Raw genomic sequence first — 18,031 nt, 5'->3', positions numbered from 1 at the left:
ACACAGCCTGGTGAGAAGCTCAGCTGGTGGTGTCCCTCTCCTATTGAGGAAGCTTCTGGGAGGTTCAAGGAAGTTGGGAGGGGTGGGGGCAAAGGCTAAACAGGGGCAGAGGAAGTACGGAAAAAAGGTAGAGGAAAGGACTCCTCCCCCTTCTCCTGCCAAAGCTTCTTCAGCAACATCTTGGGATGGTGCCCATCACTGAATGGGACTCCGAGAGCCCTCAGGTGGGTCTGTCATCTTCCTCCTGGGATCAGGCAGTTATCAACTATTAATCATATGTGCTGATGGCCCACTGAGCCTGCCCCACCCTGACGTTTGGATGGGCAGGCCAAGAGCAGATGCTTTGCAGCCTCCAGTACGTGCTGCTCAGCCTGACTCACACCGATGCCCTCTTCTCTTCCATCTGGAGCTGGGGGAAACCTTGTCCTATGTGGGGGAGGGGGTGGGCAGAGGAATTCCATTCAATTCAAACAACAATAACTGACTCTGTGCCAGCTCCAGATGTGAAGGGCAGAAGGACAATGCTCGCTCTCATTCTGGTGGGAAGCTACAGATGTGGGGAAACCTTCCCAAGGAAAGTTACATCTGAGGAGGATGTAGAGAGGATGTAGAGAAAGGGGGATTGGCATTCCAGAGGGCTGGACAGAATAAGAAAACGCTTGGGGGCATGAAAAAACATGACTTGTTAGGGAAACAGGGTGTATTTCAGTGTGTCTGGGAGCATGAAGTGAGTAAAGAAAATGAGGTCAAGTGGCAGGCAAACCATGGAGGGCCTGGTATACAGCTCTAACTTATTTGAACATTATCTTGGGGGCAGTAGGGAGCTACTGAAGAGTTTTGATGAGGATGAGATGATCGTGATGGCATTTGATAAAGGCTGCAGTGTGGAGGATGGAGAGTAGGCAGATGAAGAATAGGAGCAGGAAGACGACTGAGGCGCTTGTATTAGCCCAGTGAAGGGGCCTCAAACATGATCACCCATAGGGCTCCCGTTTGAGACCCCTGATCTAGGAAGAGATGAAGAAAGGACATCATATGATGTTTCTGTGTTTGCCAGAGTCAAGGCTAGGGCCTGAGCCTGGGGAAACTGTGCTAAAACGTCCATCCATTCATCCACCCGTCAACTTCATGTCTCTCCAGGTAGACATGTACGCAGGTGCCATCTTCATTCAGCAGTCTTTGCGCCTAAATCTCTACCTGGCCATAGTCGGGCTGCTGGCCATCACAGCTCTATACACTGTTGCAGGTATGACTGAACAAGGGGTGATTCTGGGAGAGGTGGTGGGCAGGGGCTGTGGGCCACCCTGTCTTTTCCTGGCTCGTCTTCTGATGTTCCAGTGTGCTAAGACCATGTCTTCATGAACCCTCAGTCCATCACCCCAGATAATACGATTTCTCTTGGTCATTGTCCAAAGGAAGAGGGATGCCTGATAGAAGGGAGGATTTTAAAAGGTACCGCAAGTGCATAAAGCTATTTTCCATTTATTTATTCAAGAACTATTCATTAGAACCTACTAGCTGCTGAGCATGTGTAGTCACACACACTATACAAAGCTAGACCGTAAACCACTGCAATTCTGCAGCCTGAGGCCGGGGAGCCTCAACTTTCCCCCTCAGACTTGCATCCCAGAAGAGTGGCTGGTGGAGTGCAGCACCTGGACATGGAATATTCACCTTCTCATTTTCTGTTCCAGTTTCATCCTTCTCTGCCTCCTCTTGGTGTAATTCATTCCACAAATTATCTATATCTATCTATGTATCACCCACTATATGCCAGGCATCATGCTAGGAAATGGGGCATAGCGGGCAACAAGATAGACAAAATCTTTTTTTTTTGGCCGTGCAGCTTGTGGGATCTTAGTTCCCCCACCAGGGATTGAACCCGGGCCCACGGCACTGAAAGCCCCCAGTCCTAACCACTGGACCACCAGGGAATTCCCATGACAGAAAAAATCTTTACTCCAAAGGAACTTACATTCTAGTGGGGAAGGGGAGACAGACAATGAACAAGGAAGCCAATAAGTGATGTCAGAGTAGAGTATACTGTTATAACAAGATGGGGAATAATGGTGGGAGGATTCTTTTCCATCCAACGTACAGGCAAGGCCTCTCTAAGGTGATATGTGGACCAGATTTAAATGAGATAGAGGGAAGACTCTGACATGAGAACCCGTGTTGTTTGTTTGAGGAGTAGCAGGGGGGTCAGGGCGGCTGCAGCTGAGCAAGCACATGTGTTGAGGCTGAGTCCTGTCTAGCTGTGGAGGAGGCCACTCATGCAAGCTGGAGTGACAGTGGTGACCCCGGCATCAGCTGTGCTGCAGCCTTGATGGGAGGAGAAAGGAGTGGAGGAAAGGGCAGGCACTGGAGCCTCGAAGGAAATCAGATGAGCCTGGATTTAGTCCCAAATGCCGTGGAACACCACTGGAGGCTCTAGACAGAAGAGTGACCCGTTCTCAGAAATGCAAAAGCCCGCTGAGGCAGAAAGATCTGGGCTGAGTTTTCAGCGCTAACAGAAGCCACGTGTCTGGGGCACAGGGAAAGGAAAGGTTTAGTCGCAATTGCCAATCTATCTCTCTGTTTCCTTGTTTGGAGGTGTCTCCCCCATTAGACTAGAAGCTCCGAGGAGACAGGCAGCATGCTGTTTTGTTTGCCTCTGTATCCCTACCATGTAGAACTAGGTTGGGCGCTCACCAGATGTTTGGTGAGTGATTGAATAAAACACTAGATGCAGCGCCAGGTAAGTGATAAATGCCCAATAAACATTAGTATAGAGACGTGGGTGGGTTTCAGTGGTACCTATCTTCAGGATCTCACCACACTCAGGCTAACTGCCTGAGTGGGGCCAGCAGAGAACTGGGGCCAGATGCTAAGCCAGTTCTCTCTCCATTTGTGAGATGACCCTATACCTGGGGCAAAGAAGGAGGAATCACAGAACAACACCCACATGAATGTCTGTTTGGTTTTTTTAGTGTACTGTGACTTTACCCATGAGTAAATCTGTTCATGTCAGATAAGTGTCCACTCTCTGTAGGGAAAGAGGAAGGAGAAAAGGATAGGGAAGAGACTGGAAAGATTGTTTTGTCCAGATGCTGATGGATTTGCTACCATGATTGTCATTACAAAGATTTTTCTAGGTGGCAAGACCAATAAGAATCCACTGAGGCCAACCACTGTGACCCTCTTTGGGAAGCCTATTAGACTCTGAATACCTAGTACTCACATCCTCTTTCCAATGTTTAAATAAAGGTCTTCGGAGCTTGGGGACCATGGCCCAAGCATCACTTCCCATGTCAGTTAGAAATTACTGTGTAACTAACCACCTACCCCCCATTAGGGAGTTAATGGTTTATTTCTGCCCATAATTCATTCCATGCGTTGCCTGGGTGGCTCTTCTGCTGGTCTCACCTGGCTCGGTTGAATTATACTAGTTAGATGGTACCTGGAACAGCTGGGTGGAACAACATGGTCTCACTCAGGAGGCTGCTGGTTAGCTTGGCTGTCAGCTGGGCTTTCCTTCCAGGTGGCCCTCATGCTCCATGAGGCTAGACTGGGCTTCTTAAAGAAGCATAGTGTTCTCGGGGCAACATGAGAACAAGAGCAGGAACTGCAGGCCTCTTGAGGACCAGACTTGGAGCTGCACAACATCACTTCCACCGTATCTATTGGTTAAAGCAAGTCATTCGGCCAAACCATATTTAAGAAGAAGAGAAATCTTCACCTCAACGTGAAAGGAGCAGCAAGGCCACATTACTAAATGGGCAGGCACCTGGGAAGGAGATATTGTGGCCATCTTTGCAAACAATCAACACTAGGAACTCTCCCCCGTCAGGTCTTGAAATTCCAAGTTCCCTCTGGCACCCAGAGTACCTCCTCTCCCCCAGAGTACCTGACCCTCACCTCAGTGCTCATCTTCCCACTAGGTGGCCTGGCTGCTGTGATCTACACGGATGCTCTACAGACCCTGATCATGCTTATAGGAGCGCTCACCCTGATGGGCTACAGTAAGTGGGGTGCCAGGGTCATTTGGGTGGATGACAGCACCTCTCTCAAGCACGGACATCTGCTTTCATCACTGTTTCAAACCCAGCTGGGGATTCCTGCTTGAGGCATGGTCATTTTAGCTGCAAGAGAGCTGTGCGTATCATGGAAACTTACTGTTTTTTAAGGAAACGTTAATAGATCCTCCTATGTTGACGTGGATAAATAATTAAATAAACAAATAAAAGGGGGCAAAAGGAAAAGTCTTCCTTACAGGAGAATTCCAATTACTAAATGAAGACAGACTGAGGGAAATAGAATATCACTATTAGAACACCACAGTCATAATTGCTATAGACAAGATCCAATGATAAATGCTGAAGTCAGCGCATGAAAGTTTATGAAGAAATAAGATATTTGCTTGGTCTCAAAGTATCACGTCCAAAATATTTATTAATTACAAAGGGCAATATAGCCACTTTACAGTGGAGAAACATGGCACGTGCCACTGTAACTAAGCGATCAAGGCATATTAACTGATATTACAGTAATCAGACGTACCAGTATGTAGCTCCTGATATGGTACACTGAGAAGGACACAGCATCACCTCTGTGCCATTCTTGCCAAAATATATAACCTCAACTTCATCGTAAATAAACATCAGGCAAACCCAAATTGAGGACATTTTACACACTACAATGACCAGTATTCTTCAAAAGTATCAAGGACATGAAAAATAAGGAAAGACTGAGGAACTACAGAGAAAGGAGGAAACATAAATAAACACAATGTGGGATCCCGGATTGGATCCCAGAAGAGAAAAAGAACATTAATGGTGCAAATTGAAGAGCCCATACTGTAGTTAATAGTAAGGCACCAATGTTAATTTCTTAGTTTCTGCAACTGTACTTGGCTTATGTAAGACAGTGACACTAGGAGAAGGTGTATGGGAACTCTCTGTACTACTTATACAACTCTTCTGTATGTCTATAATTATCTCAAAATTAAAAGTTCATAAATGAATACGTATTAAAACACTAGTGATCCAGATGTTTTATCATTTAATGCTCATAACAACCCAATGATACCAGTATTATTTTTACCCCTTGTGTTGGATGAGAAAATTAAGGCACCAACTGTTAGCGCAAGATCACAAAGTTAGAATTCAAAGCCAGGATTCAAACCCAGTCAGACTGACTTCAGATCTCATACCCTTCCTTCCCCATCACACTCCCTGGTGATGATAGTGGGGAGATAATGTGGTAATAACTTTTGTGGGAAGAGTCTAAGAGCAGGAGTCAAAGAGTATAGGCAGGAATTTTTACCTTAACATTTTGCCTTCCTGCCTGCCGATGCAGGTTACGCGGGTTCGTGCCCCGGTCCGGGAAGATCCCACATGCCGTGGAGCGGCTGGGCCCGTGAGCCATGGCTGTTGAGCCTGCGCGTCCGGAGCCTGTGCTCCGCAACGGGAGAAGCCACAACAGTGAGAGGCCCACATACCGCAAAAAAAAAACCAAAAAACAAACAAACAAAAAAAAAACAAGAGAAACTGAAAAACTGACCTAAAATGGAGCTTATTAAAGTGACTGAAATCAAGATCCCCCACTTTCCTTTATACCAAAAGGATTCCAAATTTCATTTGGTACCCTGATGTCTCCTACATGGGTGCTACTCAGACTGTGGTCCAGGGACCAGCAGCATCAGTGTCAACTGGGAGCCCATTAGAAGGGCAGAATCCCAGGCACCACTGCAGACTTGCTGAATCAGGATATGCTTTTTAATGGTTCCCAGGTGATTCGTGTGTACATTAAAGTTTACGATGCTCTGCCTACTTTATTTTCACTCATCCTGGGGTGATTCGTTTCTCAGCCTTTCTACCTGCTATTATCTATATGTATGTGCTTTACACACTCAGATGGGCAGGTCCAATTATTATTATTATTTTTTTTTTGCGGTACGCGGGCCTCTCACAGCTGTGGCCTCTCCCGTTGCGGAGCACAGGCTCCGGACGCGCAGGCTCCGGACACACAGGCTCAGCGGCCATGGCTCACAGGCCCAGCCGCTCCGCGGCATGTGGGATCTTCCCAGACGGGGGAACGAACCTGCGTCCCCTGCATCGGCAGGCGGACTCTCAACCACTGCGCCACCAGGGAAGCCCAGGTCCAATTATTAATAAAACCTCCCTTCCTTCCACTACCACAAAATAATTTTTCAGGGAAAAAAAAAGCATGACAAAAATTTATCATCACAATATTTTTCCCCCAGTAGCCACGGTTCACCACAACCTTCAGCAAAGATAAGCCAGGCTGCAGATTACATATCATTCCTAACTCAAGTGGTAACACCAACCCCTTCTCTTCCATACCAAAAAACAAAGAAACAAACAAAAAACCAAAAATAAAACACAAGAAAAAAACAAAACAACAACAAAAAGACAAACACAACCTTCCAGAACGTAATCCGGTGAGAGCAATGTTATTTGGGGATAACCTTGAATCTGTTCAATTAATGAAAAGAAGCAAATTATCTGCAGATTGCAGTGCTTTATTGTTTTTTAAGGACAACACACGTTTGTGCCAGGTGCTGTGCATTTTATGTGTATTATCTCACTGTCTTTCTCCAGCCCTATGAGGTTGGTGCTACATTATCCCCACCTGCAGATGAGGAAACCGAATCCAGACAGGGAAGCGACTTGCTCAAGGCCATAAGTTACCTGGACCACTCTTGTGATACCATGAATTGAGAGTAGCTGAGAAGAAGTTCAGAGGTGAAAGAATGTTTCCTTCAGGCAGGCTTTCTTAACCTGGACAGAATTCACGGGTTTTGTGAATCTTGCATGGGAAAGAAATTCATCTCTGTTTTCATATTAGCATCTTTCAATGATTCGTGTAGGCAGCAAACCACAGGAAGATTTGCAATATCTGTGACTTTGATACCAAAATACACCCCCCGAGGTTTTTATCCAAATGTTTTTACCGTTGCTTCTGATGTATTGAAACACTGTGTCCATGGTTATTTTAAAGCTAAATTGTTATTTGACCCACTGTGGGGTCTTTCTACTTAATGGAGCAAAGAAATAAATTACTACGTCAGAGTTTTTATGGTTTGATGGGTGCCTTCAACATATTTGGTTTTCTTTACAATCTATGTATTGTGTATTGTATATTTAGGAATATTATTCTGAGAAGCAATCCATAGTCAATACCAAAGGCATGAAAAAAAAAAAGGCGAAGAACCTTTAGGTCAACTAACTTTCCTTGGTATCTCTGTTCTAAGTAGGATTTCACCAATCTCCAACCATCCCCTCATGAGTTGCTGTGGATCAGTCTGAGTTCCTGGCAAATTTGGGTTTCCTCTGAATACTAGGTTTCGCTGCAGTCGGCGGGTTGGAAGGCCTGGAAGAGAAATACTTCTTGGCTGTGGCCAGCAACCGGAGTGGGAACAGCAGCTGCGGGCTGCCCCGGGAAGATGCCTTCCATATTTTCCGAGACCCACTGACATCTGATCTCCCGTGGCCTGGGATCCTATTTGGAATGTCCATCCCGTCCCTCTGGTACTGGTGCACCGATCAGGTACAGGGCAGCAGCTGAGAAAGCTGCTCTCGGGGACGCTTCCTTCCTTGGAGTATCTGGAGGCTGGGTTCTTTTCTCCCGCTATCTGTTCTCTTATTTGCGTTTCTCCCCAAACATCCTTGAGAACTTCTTTCTCTCTACTGCTCTACGTGTTATCTTCTTATTCTTACTCATGTCGCAGCAAATCCAAAGCTACTGATATTTGCAAAGGGGAAAGCTTGATACATCCTGCTGGATGTCTGGAAGGATCCAGTAAGCAAGAGAGATGAAACATTTTAAAGAGAGCTTAAAACTGGTATTGGTATTATTTGCTCCACAAATACTCACTAGGTGTCCTCTATGTGCCAGCCACTTGGAAATCACAAGTAAACAAATCAAACAGGCTCTCGGAGCTCACCTTCTTCTGGTGGAGGTAGACAGGCAATAAATTATGGGGAATGTTAAAAGGTGATAACTGTCATTAAAAAAAAAAACAAAACAAGCGGGGGGGGGTGGAAGTGGAGGGTGTGGGAGTGTCATCTAAAATACAGTGATTAGGGGAGTCATGGTTGAGAAGTGACCTCTGAGCTAAGGAGAGTGAGTGGGCTCTGGTGATAGTTGGGGAGGAGAGTTTTAGGCAGAGGGACCCGCCAAAGCAAAGCCCTTAAAGCAAATATATAACTGGTGTGAAGAAAGAAATGAGAAAAGCAAAAGGCACTGTGGTGTGTATAATAAGCCCTTTTGTGTTAAAAGGTGTGTGGGGGGGATAGAATCCATATTTGCATTTGCTTGTATGTGCTGAAGGAAACTCCGGATGGATGTATATAAAACTAAGAGCAGTTACCTGTGGGCAGGGAGGTGGGCAGATGTGCCAGGATGGATGGAAGCCATTTCACTGCACACCTGTTTATACTTTCTCAGGTTTCAAACCCTGTGAATATATCATCTGTTGAAATGGCTTTTTCCATTACATTAATGATCAGAGATCTGTGTGCCATTTTGGAAGCCCTATTTCATATTCAGGGCTGATGAGACTTTAAATAAAATAATGATCATGGAGTCGGAGCACTGAATGGATGGAGGGGACACTGCAGAGAGTGAATCCAGGTCACCCCAAGGGTCAGAACTGAGTGAAGAGCTAGAAACCAAGAGCTAGAGATGGGTGTAATACTGCCCCTTTAAGAGAGAGCACCCCTCCTCTTCCTTAGCAAATCTCAGGCTGGAGAGACCCTGGGAGACAGCTCAGACTGAGGCTAACAGCCTGGGCTTTAACCTTAACAGACCTGGAATCAAGTTCAGGTGGCATAACCTTGGGACACCGTCTAAGTTCTCTGAGCCTCTGTTTCCTCATTAGTGGGGTTACTAATAATTGTGAAAAAGGGGAGCATTAGGAATTTGCTCATAGTCTTTTTTGTTGCAGGCGCATTTAATAAACCGTTTAAAACATTTACATTTTTGCTTTTTTTTTTTTTTTTTTTTTGCGGTACGTGGGCCTCTCACTGTTGTGGCCTCTGCCGTTGCGGAGCACAGGCTCCGGACGTGCAGGCTCAGCAGTCCATGGCTCACGGGCCCAGCCACCCTGCGGCACGTGGGATCCTCCCGGACCGGGGCATGAACCCACGTCCCCTGCATTGGCAGGCAGACTCTCAACCGCTGCGCCACCAGGGAAGCCCTTTGCTATGGTTTTATGCTACTGCTCTTGACATGGCTCAACAGCTTATATTTATTAATCCATACAAATATTTCCTCGAGATGCCTCACACCCTTACTAACTGGGATTCCAGTGTGCAGCCCTTGAAGCCCACCTCCAACCCACCTCGCATTGTTCGAGAGCCTGGGGACTTAATTAATCCGGGATGACTTGATCTTCTTCCAAAGGGCAGGCAGGGCCAGAGGGGCCAGAAACCCAAGCCCTCCTTGGACCCCATGACTTCTGGTTTTGTGGCTGCTGAGCTGAATTCTGTTGAGTCCAAAGACTGTGTTAGTCCCTTGGGCTGGTGCTGCCCTACGTAGCTCATTTCAGAGCAGGAGAAAGACAAAGCAGCATTCACTGTTCACTGATTGGGGGCGTGTTCCTAATCTTCCTGGGCAGAGACGGAAGAGGTAAATCACAATCGATAATCGTAATGACACATTGATTGATGCTGGACCATCTACCAGTAACTGATATAAGCATTTCCTATATGTTAACTCATTGATTTTCATAACATTCCTATGAGTCATGCTCCATTACTTGGGTCCGGGGGTTGCCGTACAGGGCGACACCCTCTTCCCAGGGCTTGTGAGGTTTTGAGCAGCACAAGTCTCTTAAAACTTACTCAGCTGGAGGCTCCGCTTCATGGGAATAAAAGCCAGCACTCTTCTCAGTCACAGCTTTGGATCTTCTGTCGAAAGGGCTTGGTTCTCCAAAGCTCTAAATTCTTTCCTCTCTGCTTCCAGATGGACCGACAAGGACTGAAGCTTGCATGCCTCTTTTTGGCACCTTTATGAAGCAGTAAAAAGTATTCTATAGTTGCTGTATCGTTCCATGTAACTATCACATTGTTAAGTGTTCTAGAAAGCCCAATAGGTGTGTGTTTGGAGTCCTGAGAAATGACAGGGAACAAACAGCTGACTTCCCAGCTCTGGATAGAGGGATCCTCACTGCTCCTTCACCTTTCCTCACATAAGCTGATGCCACGTTTTAGAGTCTTTCACTGACAACATCCAAACCAATAATAATAATCTGTGCAGGTGAGGGTACACTTGGTTGCAAGTCACAGAAAAAAAAAATCAAATTTAAACCAGCTTAGGAAAAGGGTAGGGGATTTATTAGCTCATGGAATACGAACGGCAGGAAGCTGGACTAGCCTTCAGAAAGTGCTGGAACTTTTTCTGGTTTCTTTCTCCATTGTCTTTCTCTCTTACCTGCTGACTTCATGGTCTCTCACTGCAGACCAGCTGCAAAGAGATTGACAACTCTCCAAGTCCCAAATCCAAATACCCTGTGTAAGGGCTCTGATTGGCCAGGGGTGGGTCAGGTGCCTCCCCCTGGATCAGGCAGATTCCGTACCCAAGATGACAGGGTAGCCTTGTGGAGAGGGAATGGGTTTCAAAAGAAGCAGCAGGACGCTCTAGGAAGCCTATGCCATTGATGAACATTGTTTTAAAAAATGGGAACAATTCCCACTTTGTCCTGCTCACCACAGCACCATAATGGTAATGGCATTTCACTCCTCTTGTCCACAGTTCACTGAACCAACTCATAAAAGCTCTAGTAACTCACCAAGACCTCTGCAACTTCTCCAGATGCTTCAAGATCCAAAGCCCAAGGAAATAGTAGAGAAAGTTCTGAGTTCATGTAGATTCAATCTGAAGCCTGGAGCAGGATTTTGGGGGACCAGTCTTCTACTCAGAAGACACTCTAGAACATGTCATTCCCTTTGAGTGGATAAATCGTTTTAGTTACTCGATATAGCAAAATCATCACCAAAATAAATCTAGTTAATATTCGTCACCATACAGTTATTGATACAATTTTTCTTCCTGTGATGAGAACTTTTTTGTGTGTGATGAGAACTTTTAAGATCTATTCTCTTAGCAACTTAAAAATATGCAATCCAGTATTATTAACTATAGTCACCATGCTGTACACTATATCCCTAGGACTTATTTATTTTATAACTGAAATTTATACTTTTTGATCCCCTTCATCCATTTTGCCCACCTGCCACCCTTTGTCTCTGGCAACCACCAATCTGTTCTAAGTAGATAAATCTTAACAAGACCTACCTTATGCCACCCAACAGAGAGAAGGGGGTCAGGATAAGACCTAGGCATACCATATGCAGTAACTACAAGTCCAGACATGCCAATCCTGTTGGTAGCAGTATCTCAGAGCCTCTCTTTCTCTTAACTCATCACTCCTAGCAAAGTATTTGCATTCCTCTTCTATCCTCCTTCCCGTTCTTGATTTCTCTGCCTTGGTATAGCTACCCCAACTGGACCACTGGATCACAGGGATTGAGAATAGGAGAGATGTTTCCTTAGAGAAGGCAGGCAAACCGAGCTCCTGGGTCTACTATGCCTACAAAGAAGCCATGCGCACCTAGTTGGCCTTAAGAGAAATCTGTCTCAACTTCCAACCACACCACTGTTTTCCAGGTGATTGTTCAGCGGACTCTGGCTGCCAAGAACCTGTCCCATGCCAAAGGAGGCTCTCTGATGGCCGCATACCTGAAGGTCCTGCCCCTTTTCATCATGGTGTTCCCTGGTATGGTCAGCCGTGTCCTCTTTCCAGGTAAGAAGACAGTTGGGAGGAGAGGTTGTCTGTGAGTCTCAGACCCTGTGAAGTGTTCTGAACGTCTTACTGACTGCCCCTCGAGAATGCAGCTGGAGTCCCTTCCTGGTGATTCAGCTGAGGTGTCTCCATCCCGGCAACTACTGACTCAGTGCTGTTTCCCAACATTGGTTCAATGAGGACGTCCTATTAATGTCCCAGGCCAAATCAAATGGAGACCTTTCTGGGGACTCGCCTCAACTATATATTTTCTGAAACCACAAACTAGGCTAAAATCTCATGGTTCCAGATGTCAGCTCCCTGAAACCTCATGTGAGGGCTCCCCTCACACTGCAATGTTTGAACCCAGTGGTTTGGCAACTTTGGCCCAATAGAACCCTTTGGGCGTTCCTTTTCTTAACAAAATCAGGGATATCAAAACCTCTAGAGTATCTGTCTTAGCTTTTTCTCTTTTTTTAAACTTGGTAGAGGGATGAGGTTGGCAGCATGGGGATTAAACAGGACTAGGGGTGGGGGATGTTATTGGGAGTCGCTGTGATGTCAGGAGCTGGTGATCTGTGTGGAAGAACGCTCCTTTCTGCCTCATTAAGTTTAACCCTGTTTTGACCCAAGCTGTTATTAACTCAAACGGTCAGAAATCTCCCTCCCCTATGCCTTATCTTACATGACGTTGCAGAGGTAAAGAAGGGGTTAGGGTGAAATGGTTAGTCCAGAAGTTTTTTGTTTTTGTTTAAATTAATTAATTTATTTATTTATTTTGGGCTGTGTTGGGTCTTCGTTCCTGTGCGAGGGCTTTCTCTAGTTGCTGCAAGTGGGGGCCACTCTTCATCGCGGTGCGCGGGCCTCTCACTATCGCGGTCTCTACTTGTTGCGGAGCACAGGCTCCAGACGCGCAGGCTCAGTAGTTGTGGCTCGCGGGCCTAGTTGCTCCGCAGCATGTGGGATCCTCCCAGACCAGGGCTCGAACCCGTGTCCCCTGCATTAGCAGGCAGACTTTCAACCACTGCGCCACCAGGGAAGCCCCAGTCCAGAAGTTTTGTCAAAATAATTTAGAACTATGGATTAGGTGGAAGGACTTGGGGCAGAGAAAGGATGGGGAGCCGTCCATGGTGCCAGATGCTGGGATTGCGCTTCTCTAGCCCTGATGGATGACGAACACAGAGCCATCGGTCCTCTTTCCAGGGAAGCAGCACAAGGCTTGAAAAATCCCAGATGAGGATAAGAACTGGGATCTTGGTTTTATGGCGACTTGATGGAAAATATACAGCTAAGGGGAAGGCGACATATGAACAAAGAAAGTGGCTTAAAGCAACCAACATTCATTGTGCTAAGGGCTAGTCCCCGTGTGAGGAGCTTTGCAGTAGAGGGTGGCGGTTATGAATATGAACACTGATCTGAAATGCCTTGCCTGAACCTTGGCTCTGACACTTCCTGGCTCCTGTGACCTTGAATAAGTCACTTAATTTCTGTTAAGTGCTTCTGTTTCCTCACTTGTAAAATGGGGATAATATTTCCTAAGGCTTAAAACAGTTCCTGGCACGTGGTAAACACTATAGAAGTGTTCACTTTTATTATTCTATACATGTTTTATCTCATTGATTCCTCAAAAGGACCTTATGAGATAGGTACTATTGTTATTTTCATTTATAGATAAAGAAATCAGGGAATTCCCTGGCAGTCCAGTGGTTAGGACTCCACACTGGCACTGCTGAGGGTGTGGGTTCAATCTCTGGTCGGGGAACTAAGATCCAGCAATCCGCGTGGCCAAAGAAAGGAAGAAATTAAAGCTCAGAGAAATTAATTGATTCACTCATTTATTCTTCTTCCATGGATTCAACAAATATTTTGAAAGCCAATTATCTGCCAGGCCTTTTTCTAGAAGAGCCTGGGGATGCATAAGGGAACAAGACATACCGTATCCCTGCTGTTGGGGGGGATTACGTTTTAGTGGTGAAGGAGACAAAAAATACGTAAGTGAGCTATTCATTGATTGTGCTAAGTGCTGTGAGGAAAATGCATAGGGAAACATCACAGGGAATGCTGGGCAGGGGCTCCTATGACAGGGTTTCCAGGGAAGGCCTCTGTGAAGAGGCAACAGGTTATTCATGCGGATGGTTTGAAAATATAATTTAGAGTGGAGCCAACCAGATGAATGATGGATTGGATGAAGCTGTTAAGGAAAAAAGAGGACTCTAGATCACTCCTAGGTTAGGGGACTTGCTGGAAGTTACTTGGCTAGGGCTGGGTAAGCCAACATTTAAATCCAGGGGCATCTGCCTCCAAAACCTGACTCTTAATCATGCTACTGTCTCTCTCAGGAAATCACATCAATACTTAGGATCAGTATCAGGATGATCAATAACAAGACCCTGACCCTCACTCTTAGCAGTCAGCCAGTCAATAACGGTTGTTAAGTGAAACATAATGCCACATTCCATGCCCCTAGGGAGTTTATAACGTAACAGATGAGTCTGGTACTCGTGAAAAAGTAAGAGAAAATTGATATCAAAACACTCTAGCATTTGGTACTAGCAATAGTGCGAAAGGAATTTAAGAGAGTGAGGTAGGGTGGAGATGGTGAGGTGGGTGCGGTGCATTTGAAGGTCTTGACTGGAGCTTCTCAAAGTGTGGTTCCCAGTCTAGCAGCATCAGGGTTGCCTTGGAACTTGTTAAAAATGCAAACTTTCAGGTCCCGTCCAAGAGCTTTTGAATCCGAATCTCTGGGGGTGGTGCCCTGCAGAAGATTGAGAAGCCCTGGTCTAAAGGGCCAGGTGCCAGGCCAAGCCACTGTTCCTACCCATTTCCACCCTTCTCTCTATCTCAGCTCCATCAGCAACCTGCTGAATCTTCAAATGGGTCCAGCACTGCCTAAAATGATGCTCTGATCCTGAGCTCTCTTGAACGTGGAAAACATCCTCTTCCACTTAGTCCATCCAAGGAATAGCGCCCACTTATAAAGGAACTCTAGTGGAAACCAAGAAAGAAACAAAACAACCCTCAAAACAATGAAACACAAGAGTCTAGAAATGTTCCTGTTTACAAAGCCAATCATCTCCACCTGAGCTTTGGAATAAGCTAAGGTTTTGAATCCTATCCACGATACTAGCTTTATGATTTGGGGATGTTATTAGTCTCTATGGGCCTCAGTTTACTTGTCTCTGAAATAGGTATAATGGCAATATCTTCCCCATGGAGTTGTGAAGATTACATGAGAAGGTGTATGTGCAGTGTTTATTTGCAGCATCTGAGTCGTAGTGAACTTCCATGAATGTTGGCATTTGGAAGAAGGAGGTTTGGTGCTGTGTTTGGACTGGACTCTGCTAGAGCCATCCTTTATGTCAAGCATCATAGGATCTGACAAGGGAATCCACTCCATATATGAAATGGTTGATTAATTCACCCAAGACAGGTGAGCTGATATTAGAGAATGGTGGGTTAACAATCACAAGGCTGTTGGTTTCATTTATAACTTAGCTGAGCCAACTAGTTTCCCTGTGATGAACATTATTCTTTAGCCTGAACGAACAAACACAATTTTCTGCCCTAAACATGCTTTATAAACTTTGTGTCTGTCATGTGTTTCATGGTTGAAGGTTGCATTCCTAGAAGGTTAAACAAAAACTAGGTCATTAAATGAATGATTTCAGGGGGAGTCTTGCTCCTTCTTGGTGTCCCTTGAAGAGAGGAGCTTTTGGACAACAAGAGTCCAAACCCACAAGATTGGAACATAAGCAAGATCTTCGCCCCATACCATGTTCTGGCCACAGGAATAGAACTATTTTCTAATCTTCTCCTAAACTTCCGTAGACAAGTCATAAACAAGCCAAGAGCTTTGACCTCTCAAAAGCATTTTTCTCAACGAGGTTGTTTCTTCTCAATACTTCCTGTCAAATATCGTTTTTGGTCTGCGGTCTTAATTTTGTCTAAGACTGAATCAGAGTTTTGGAGGCATCTACTTTTATTCCATAGCAATTGTTACTTGTATCATGAATTGTGGCCACAGCACCCATTTCCTCTCCCATTGGTGGATGTAAGTGGAGGGAAGGGGCCCAGCTTTGACAAGACATAACAGTGAGTGGAGAAACTATACAAAGACCAGATAGTCCTTGGGCTTCCTAATGGATGAAGGGGCCTGGTGTGATTTCCATTTCTTAGGTATTATGCTATCTTAAAAAAGCAAATGAAGGATCGAGAATTCCCTGGCGGTCCAGTGGTTAAGACTCCACGCTTCCACTGCAGGGGTCCCAGGTTCGATCCCTGCTTGGGGAACTAAGATCCCACAAGCCACATGGCGTGGCCAAAAAAAATCCAAACCAGAATCAATAATATTAGGGGAGGGATAAATTAGGGATTTGAGGTTAACAGATACACGCTACTATATATAAAATAAACAACAAGGACCTACTGTAGAGCACAGGGAACTATATTCTTTTTATATATGAATCACTTTGCTGTATACCTGAAACATTGTAAACTTCTATACTATACAACTATACTTCAATAAAAAAAATTTTAATTAAATAACCCCCCAACAATATTAGATTTTAAAGTTATGATGTACTTTAAATGTTTACATTTATTAAATTAACAGTTTTAACACATATAAAAATATAAAGACTAGACATACCACCTCATCTGGAGATACTGTCAAACATCTCTGTTTGAGGCCACTTGTGAATGTGAGGCCTCAGCTACAGGATCATCGTGACGTTGATACTGCATCAGAATGGGGGAGGAGATGGGTGTGGGCAGTGAAGGGCTCCAAGCCCACCCCTAAACTGAGGCTCGAGGTCGTTCCCACTTGCCATAGAAGGTGGGACGGAAGGCAGTGTTACTCATCAAAATGAGGAAGAAGGACAGAAGCCTTTGGACTGAGCAGAGGGAGGGTCTAGGAGTTATTTATGGGAATTATTCCTAGATGCAGCTGGCCAAAGAGACTTGAGGATTTATAAGTGGTCCAGCGGGGGTAAGTGGTGTTGTGTTGGCATTGAGCGGGTGGTGAGGAGTGTGGCTCAGCTCAGATATGAGGAAGACAGAAAGTAACAAGAAAGCTATCATTCAAACACACGTGCCAGACCACTGAAACAACCTACACTCTCTTGGCCTTCCTTCTCTGAAATATTGGATTGGATTGAGAGACCTGTTCTGTCTCCGACATGACCTTGCTGGGTGATTATAACCAGGTCCCTTCCCCTCTGTAAAGATTACACTAATAATGAGATAGCTAGTCTCTCTCCAAGAAAAATGTATCGAGCATCTACTCTGCGCCACACACTCGTATAATTTTTAAATCTCTTCTTCTGTCTTCCAAGCAGGAGGCCTATGCTTCTAAGCTTGGCGTGTGTTCATCATGACAGAGATGAAGAACTAGAGGTGCCAGGAAGTCCGGATGGATTTACACTAGAAAATCAAAATGCTGTTCAGGAGAGAAAAGAATTGATACAGAAATGGAGAGAGAGGAGGAGAGAGAAATTCAGAGCCTGGTTGGGTTCTTATGAGTCTAAAATGAGGAACAGCTGTTCAACTATGTATACTGTTGAGAAGGAGATGGGGAAAAGAGGAACTTTTAAAATATTTGCCATGTGTCAAGTGAGGGCATTCTCCTTTGCACTTCCGATGAACTTAGGTAAAGATGTAAATTGCTCGTGTCCTTTTGGGGGGCTTAGGGAGCCTGATGTAGGGCACTGTGCTGAGACTGGCCGTGAGGTGTCTCGGCTTTTTTTGGGTTATAATAGTACAGCTGAAAAGTATTCAGCACTTCCTGTGTCCCAGACTCTGTGCTGAGTGTGTAATGTATATCATTTCATTTAATCCTCACTATAATCTTAGGAAGTAGAGTTCTGTTACTGTCCCAGTTTTGCAGATACGGCAACTGAGGTCCAGAATGGCTAAGTAACAAGGCCATGGATTATTAAGTCTAGGCTCCTTTTTATTTCACTGGACTGTACGCTTATATACAGTAGCCCTGTCTCCTGGTGCTGGCCTGCGCCAGGCCGTGTTTGGGCCGGGCCTGGGCCTCTGAGGGTCCGTCTGCTTAGCTCTGGGCTTGTTTCCTCCATAGACCAAGTGGCTTGTGCAGACCCAGAAATCTGCCAGAAGGTCTGTAGCAACCCCGCCGGCTGCTCTGACATCGCGTATCCCAAACTTGTGCTGGAACTCCTGCCTACAGGTAATGGTCCCTTCACCCCTCAGTTGAGTCCCCCCGGGGCACCCAGAAAGGAG

General features: G+C 45.5%; 1 protein-coding gene across 9 annotated transcripts in view; it reads left to right on the top strand.

Annotated features, from left to right (window-relative positions):
- The window catches only part of SLC5A11 (solute carrier family 5 member 11), a 52,637-nt gene that overhangs the window by 29,458 nt on the left and 5,148 nt on the right, over window positions 1–18,031 (top strand). For 8 of the 9 annotated variants that reach the window (XM_060284622.1, XM_060284621.1, XM_060284625.1 and 5 more), the window contains 5 exons: window positions 1,141–1,246; window positions 3,921–4,001; window positions 7,346–7,551; window positions 11,674–11,809; window positions 17,871–17,978. In XM_060284622.1, coding sequence (XP_060140605.1) covers window positions 1,141–1,246; window positions 3,921–4,001; window positions 7,346–7,551; window positions 11,674–11,809; window positions 17,871–17,978 — 637 coding nt within the window. The remainder of the gene's footprint in view (window positions 1–1,140; window positions 1,247–3,920; window positions 4,002–7,345; window positions 7,552–11,673; window positions 11,810–17,870; window positions 17,979–18,031) is intronic. The other variant, XM_060284627.1, reaches the window with a different exon arrangement.

The sequence above is a fragment of the Globicephala melas genome, chromosome 15, assembly GCF_963455315.2.
Source record: "Globicephala melas chromosome 15, mGloMel1.2, whole genome shotgun sequence".
In the NCBI taxonomy this organism is placed as follows: Eukaryota; Metazoa; Chordata; class Mammalia; order Artiodactyla; family Delphinidae; genus Globicephala; species Globicephala melas.
Note: the sequence above shows the minus strand (reverse complement) of the source record. Positions and strands in the feature narration are given on the sequence as shown.